This window comes from Psammomys obesus, unplaced genomic scaffold, assembly GCF_907164565.1.
Source record: "Psammomys obesus unplaced genomic scaffold, mPsaObe1.curated_primary_1811, whole genome shotgun sequence".
NCBI lineage: Eukaryota > Metazoa > Chordata > Mammalia > Rodentia > Muridae > Psammomys > Psammomys obesus.
Genome location: NW_026590405.1, coordinates 6,222,954 through 6,230,048, shown reverse-complemented (window position 1 = coordinate 6,230,048; position 7,095 = coordinate 6,222,954). Strand labels below are relative to the sequence as shown.

Sequence of the window (7,095 nt, the reverse complement as noted above, 5' to 3'; positions counted from 1 at the left end):
CACGGAAGGAGGGAGGGGCCAGGCATCACTGTTACAGATCTTTTATACCAGCTGAGGGAGATGATCTCTGAGTTGGAGGCCAGCCTGGTCTAGCCAAGAAAGAGTAAGACCCTTTCTCCAAAAACAAGACAAAACAAAAAATTTTGAAAAGAAAGGAAAAATGGTCAGTTATGTTGCACACACCTTTAATCCCAAAATGGAGGAGGCAGAGGTAGGTGGACCTCTGAGCTGGAGTCAGTCAGGCCACACAGTGAGACCTTGTCTCCAACAACGGAAACCCAGAAGGCCTCTTGAATATTTGTACTTTGGAAACTACAGGGCAGAGGTGGGGACATGGCACAAAGAGCAGTCGGCTCTCGGCGGCGGCTGGAAGGTGGGACAGGCACACGCTCAACGCCACAGAGACCTTCCTGTGTTCCCCTGCAGAGCCAGGGCTTGGAAGGGCGGACCCACGCCCCTGCTGTGATCCAGTTTAAGAGAGAAGCAAGCACGTGACAAACAGCAGTCTGCTGCTTCCGACACACAATTGCCAGAGTTCAGGTCACAGAACTGGCTCGCTGGGGCCCGGCTGCCTGGGCTGCCTGCAGAAAGGCTCTCGGCAGCACACAGGAGGACAGCCCCTGCTGCCTCTCAGCCTGTTCCTGACTGTCCTCCATCACTGCTGTCTGATGTTCTGGAAGGCCCTGCAAAGCACTGAGAAATATGACCGTGGGACAGTGTCCTTGATCTAACAGGGCTACTCTCCACATTCCGGTACAGCTTTCCACTAGCAACCGCCAGAACACAGGCTCCTTGGCCCAGAGCTGAATCCCAGTGTGAGAAGGCACTGTCCAGAGTGTGTCCCTGCCTTCTATGACCTCCGGTTCACTCAAACAGCTCTCATCCTCACCAGTACTTGGACAATTGTCAGCCACCTTTGAGCTGAGGCCAATCACCCTGACAAGAGCAAGGAGGCAGCTTTGAGAGCCTTTGGAGTGGGCCACATCCACCTCCCCTGCTCCCTCAGAGGCTCTCCCAGGGACAGGGCGCGCTGTGGGATGTGGCTAGGGCACCCAGGACTCAGGACTGCTCACAGCAGCTAAGGAAGGATGCCAGGGTGAGCTGTTCCCAACACTGACAGAATGCTGCTGACATCACCCAGAGACCTTTGTACTTCGTCCTCCCAACTTTAGCTCTGCTACAGAGGCAGCAGGAAACCCCCTAGAGACCTGCATGGGCTCCCGGGATCATCTTGCTCTTCTTTGGCCCATCACCCTGGGCAATTCCAACCTATTGCCAGCTCAAGAGATCCAAACAGCAGCCCGGGAGGCGAAACCCCCACCCACATACTGAAGACGGTACCTGGAAGGCTACAAGCACTTCCCTACTCTGAGTCCTTTCCTACTCTACTGCCCCACATGGCTTGCTTGGCCTTAGAGTTAAAATGCAAGGAAGTCACTGCTCTAAATCCTCAGCAAATGGAACGCTGTGAAAACAACAAGCCTGTATTCTGAAGTCAAATAAAACTATTTAGGATTACCTATGCTTTCCTTATTTATTGATTTAGTGTGCACATGACTCAGTATGATGTCTATGTACACACGTGCAGATGTCCTAGGAGCACAGAATAGGGTGTTGGATTCCTTGGACCTGGAGTGGCGGGTGGGTGTGAACTCCTGACAGGAGGCCCCCTTACCTATGCCTTTAATGCCTCTTTAAAAAAGTCACATGGTGTACAGGGGAGGTCAGAGAACAAGGTGGAAGGTGGTTCTACCCTTCCATCGTATGGGTGCTGGGGATGAAGATCACTTGCCAGGCTTGGCACCAAGTACGTTTAACCACTGTCTCATCACTAGACAGATGTTCACCAGTATCCATTTCAGTTCATACCAATACACGTATATGTGGGTATGTGTTAAATTTGTTTATTTTTATATGCGTGGGTGTTTCCCAAGTGTACACCATGCCTGTAGAGGCCACAAGAGGGAGATGACCTGGGACCGAAGTTAAAGATGACTGTGAGCCGCTATGTGGATGCTGAGAATTGACCTGGTCCTCTGGAAGAGCAGCCAGTGCTCTCAACCCGAGCCACCTCTCTCCTAGGACCAAATACTTCAAAGCCATTTGCGATTGAACCTGGCCCCACCTCAGCTCTTAAAGCTTTCCAGGACATGGTTTCCACGCTGTGTGTCCATTTCCAAGCCTCACCTGACCTCTGCAAATCCCTCTCCTTCCCGTTTGCTAATTCCTACCAGGTACACTTGCTTTCCTGCTGTAAACGACAGCTGACTGTTCTGATAAGCGAGTCTAACCTGACTCTGACCGCTCTCCCCTGGCTGTGTGAGCAGCTAGTCTTCCTTGCTGAGCTCGTGGTCAGCAGTGTGGCGGAGGCCACAGTTCCTCAGCTCCAAGTGTGCTTGAGGAGAACTGTTTTCGCCTTGCCAGGAGATGGGGTCAACAATCTAACTGGACACAGAGAACTTGGGCAGATGCTTCGTAGGGTCATGACAACAGAGGCCCAGTTCTCTTGAAGACCCAAGTTTCCATTATTAATTCACTCTGTCCACGTATTCCTGGATATAATCTCTAGTGGGAAGCTATGTTTTTAATAAATGTATTTATTTAGTGTGTGTATGGCATGGCACATATGTGGAAGTCAGAGTACAACATGAATTTTCTCCTTGCACTACTTGGGTCTTGGGTTTATCAGCACCTTCACTCACTGGGTCATCTCACTACCTGAGAAATTACTTTTATTTGTACTAAAAAAAAAAAAAAAAAAAAAAAAAAAAGATGTAAAAATGTATGTCTAAGCTAGGTGGGGTAGCTCACATCTGTAATCCCAGCACTTGAGAGGCAGAGGCAGGTGGATCTCTGCGAGTTTCAAGGCCAAGCTGGTCCACAGAGTGACTGCGAGAACAGCCTGTTTTGAAAACCAACAGACTGTGTGTATGGGCGTTTAGGGCACACGTATGCATGTGTGCCATGTGTATGCCTGGTGCCTGCGGAGGTCAGAAGAGGTCAGAAGAGGGGGCTGGGTCAGCTACAAGAGCAGCCAGTGCTCTTAATGACTGAGCCATCTCCCCAGCCCTGAGAAGTCACTTCTAAATGACTGAGGGGGGAGTAAAATAGTATAAATCAGTCAACTGAAAGCTTCCAATGGCCTCTCCATTGTCCAGCACTTCCAAAAGCAGCAGAGTCTAGCAAGACCTTAGGCTGGCAGGAGGCTCAGCCCTCCACCTGTCTTGGGAACGTGTGGACAACTACTGGAACTAGTTAAGAAACATCAGTTCCTGAAGGAGATGCCCACAGCTAGAAAGAACTCTAGTTCCTTGGCCAGGAATACCTCGGACAGCAACCACACTCAGCACACGGCCCAGCTGTGGAAAGCAGCTCTGAAAACGATAGAGTACACAAGCTGCCGCCGCCAACTTTCATCTTCCCACTGACCTCAGCTGCATCACTGTAACACAGCATGCTTGGCCAGGGCTGCTGCTCTACCTGCCCTAACAGGCAGGCTCTGGAGGGGTCTAGTTTAAAAGGGGGGGAAATCATCAAAGAGAGCTTTAAAGAAAATAGTCTGGGTTTAGGATACAGCTGGAGCTCAGTTGGTAGGGAACTCGCCTGGTGTGAATGAGGCTGTGTTCCAACCTCAGCACAGCACGAATGAGGCACAGTGGCTGCCCGTGAGCTCAGCCTTTGTGGACATGAGAAAACAAGTACAGGGCCATCCTCCTCAGCTATCTAGCAAATCTAGGCTATGAGACCCTGTCCCAAAAAGAAAAAGAAAGTTTGTCTGAATATTAAGATGTGGAGTCTTGGCTGTGCTGAACCAGGCCTGTGACCCCAAACCTTGTGAAGCACAAAAAAGATCCTGACTCAAAACACAAACAGAAAGTGGACTCTTTCCTTAATGCAGGCAAGTCACTGGTGGCCGACTCTCTTACACCCCAAACGGCTAACACAGCTGCACAAGTCTCTGCAAGGACCACCCTATTCCCCAACAAATCAACTCTGCACCCTCCCGAGAGAATAGGGCTAGCTCTTGAGAGACTGACCACAAAGTGTGTGCTCACAGTAGACTGCGCTGACCTCAGCATCTTAAACTCTGAGGCCAAGTGACAGAGTGCAGCCCAAGGGCACCCGGGACGGTTGTGCACACAGGAGGCTGCGGGGCTTGAGGATCTAGCAGTTTGGGGAGGAGAGTACATACAGGGCAGAGCCATGACACTAACCCGAGCGGTGGGCTCAGACCCAAACCTGCAGCCAGGAGCCATCTTTACCTGAACAGTGTGGGGGCTGCTGGGCTGGCTAGCACAGAGAAACAGCAACCTAGAAAAGTGTCTGCACAACCACAACACTCTTCTCTCCCCCACATGTGCAAAGCCACACTAGCACTCTGAGCCACTCTGGGTTTCAGGGGAGGAAGCCACTGAGCCAAAGCAAACTGAGAAGACATCAACACGAGGATTGTGACAGAATAAATAGTCAAAGCCAACAACATTCTAGGATAAAATAATCAAGCTTGGCTTTTTACTTGGGAAAACCCGCCTAAACCAAGATAACACAGCAGGAGCCTTGCAGACAGTGCCGCGATGGCACTAAGCTCAACACACAGCTGCCCTGAAGCATGGCTAATGACAGCTTTGAAAATATCAAGCTTAAGAGCCCCGGTTTTCAACACCCAGATCAGAGCAGAGACAGAAGTAAGTCACACACATGGATGAAGCAGTAGCCACGGACACACAGGACGGAGAAGGCTTTTGTGTCGATGCTATTGACAGGAGAGCTGAGCAGTCTCAAAGAGCCACGCCTGCTCCGGGCAGTGGTGGTCTAGCATTCCAGCTTTGCCACGAAGGAGCATCAGGAGTCCCAACGCCCACCACCTGCCCCTTCTCCGAGGGCACCTACCTTACTGTAAGTCACTACTGATAAGTTGTTTGCGTGGCTGCTGGGGGACAGATTTACAGAGTTCTGTGACAGTCTATCCTGATCTTGCTCGGTTTGGTCAGGAGCAGGAGCCCATGTATTTTTGCTGATCGAGTCGAACCCGGAACCCCCAGGGTCTTTTAAGTTGTTTTCATCTGATTGTCGGTTCTTTTGGGGAGAGGCAAACGGGTTGAAGTTTCCTTCTACCTTGCGATGTGGCTGTGTGTTGAATTCCGTTTCAAAAGATGACAGCTGCTGCGTTACTCCTAAAAGTCCACCCACCTCCACACTGAGAATCACCCAGATGACATCTGAAACAAAAAGGCAGCTCGTATCAATGCCAGGTATACCCTTGGCCCAGGGTAATCACCACCGAAAACCCAAATACTATGCAAACCACTGAGAAGACACTCTCTCCACAGCCAGCTTCCTGGAAGCTAATGAGACCTGTGCATGGCACATGCTTCTCTGCCTTCAATATGCCAAGGCAAGCTCCGGTGCAGCTCTGCAGTGGAACCCACCACACTGCAGGGAAGGCTTCCTAGCTGATGGCGGTACCTGGAAACCATTACCCAGAGAACGCGCACAACTGGCAAGCCCCAGTGGACAGAATGAACTGCTCTTTGTGGCATCATTTCACTTTGTATGTGCTAAATTCTGAAAATTCCGGGAAGGGAGAATTCTTAAAGATAAAACTGCTCACCACTTGTTATGACTAGAATCACAACGTACTTAACCCTTTCCCCACTCAGGAATCAATTGAGAATGACCATATGCTGTTCACAAAGAGAAGCCACGGCAAAAGGCATTATAAGTAATAAGGATGTATGCGTAACGTGCACTGACCAAACACACATGCTTTCTAGCAAGTACACTGAAGGTGCAGAACAGCCTGGACCTTCTAAGAGAACCAGACCTTCACCAGCTCTGTCCAGGGAGACCTGACTACATGGAACCATGACATTTATCTATTTTGGCTTTGTGTGTATGAATGTTTTGTTTTTGTATTATTTGTCTGTGCACCACAGGTGTGCAGTGCACACAGAGGGCAGATGGGGGTGTTGGGTTCCCTGAAACTGGGTTGTAGATAGTCGTGTGCTGTGGGTGCTGGGAACCCAACTTGGTTCCTCTTCAAGAGCAGCCATTGCTTTTCACTGCTATCTGCCATCTCTAGTCCTTAAGCTCTTTTTAAAAAAGGATGTACAGGCCAGGCACAGTGGTGGCCATCTTTAATCACAAACCAGCCAGGACTATACAGTGAAACTCTTTCCCTAAACAGATCAATGCTGTAAAGACACCTGGTCATAACTTTATCTCCAATTTTTTTTATTGTCAAACCTAGAGCTCAAATATAACGTAAAGAAGCTGTTCCCTTCGATGCTGAAAGCAAGTGTGAAAAGCTACTGGAAGGTAAGGAGAGGCTACCCAGGCTAACGGGTCGGCTGTGCAGGCAGAAGGCAATGAGAAGGGGCAGAGAGGAGCTGAGGCCCATGCAGAGTTGCACTAGGTTCCCAGGAGGAGAGCATCTTACAGCACTGCACTCCATACACACTTAGTTCAGTGGTTTAGGAGCTGTACGGAGACCTGGCCATCCAGGAGCTGGGCAGAGGAGCAGAGCTGCAGCGACACCTGCTGATCATGACTGGAATTAGCAACTCTTTTCCTCTGGAGAACAAGCAACAGCCATCAACCAAGCACACTAGCAAGATTCCAGTTTACAGTACTCCAGCATTCCAGGCACATAAATTAACTGCATGCCAAATGCTTTTAATTCCAGCACTTGGGAGGCAGACACAGGTAGGTCTCTGGGAGTTTGAGGCCAGCAAACCTAGTGAGCCCCAGGAAAGCCAGAGAGACCCTGTCTCAAAACAAAACAAAACAACAAAACAAAACAAAACTATATGTCCTCATGCCAGATAAACTGTGTTTCCAAGATGGGGGTCTCACTATGTCTCCTGAATGGGCTCAAATTCACAGCAATTCTTCCACCTTAGTCTCCTGAGGAAGCTGAGCCACTGTGTTCAGTTCAGACATCTTAGATGGTACTTTATTAGGTCAGAAGACTTGAATTCTACACTGGGTAGCTGGCAGCAGGCCTTGAGGGAGTCACCCACACCTTCCTATGCTGGCTTTCTAGCTAGTGAACATGTCGTGTGTGTGTGTGTGTGTGTGTGTGTGTGTGTGTGT

The 7,095-nt window shown here is 49.8% G+C and overlaps 1 protein-coding gene across 3 annotated transcripts in view; it reads right to left on the bottom strand.

Moving 5' to 3' along the window:
* Positions 1–7,095, bottom strand: part of Ilrun (inflammation and lipid regulator with UBA-like and NBR1-like domains) — a 61,652-nt gene that overhangs the window by 8,211 nt on the left and 46,346 nt on the right. For 2 of the 3 annotated variants that reach the window (XM_055606965.1, XM_055606967.1), the window contains one exon: positions 4,891–5,219. In XM_055606965.1, coding sequence (XP_055462940.1) covers positions 4,891–5,219 — 329 coding nt within the window. The remainder of the gene's footprint in view (positions 1–4,890; positions 5,220–7,095) is intronic. The other variant, XM_055606968.1, reaches the window with a different exon arrangement.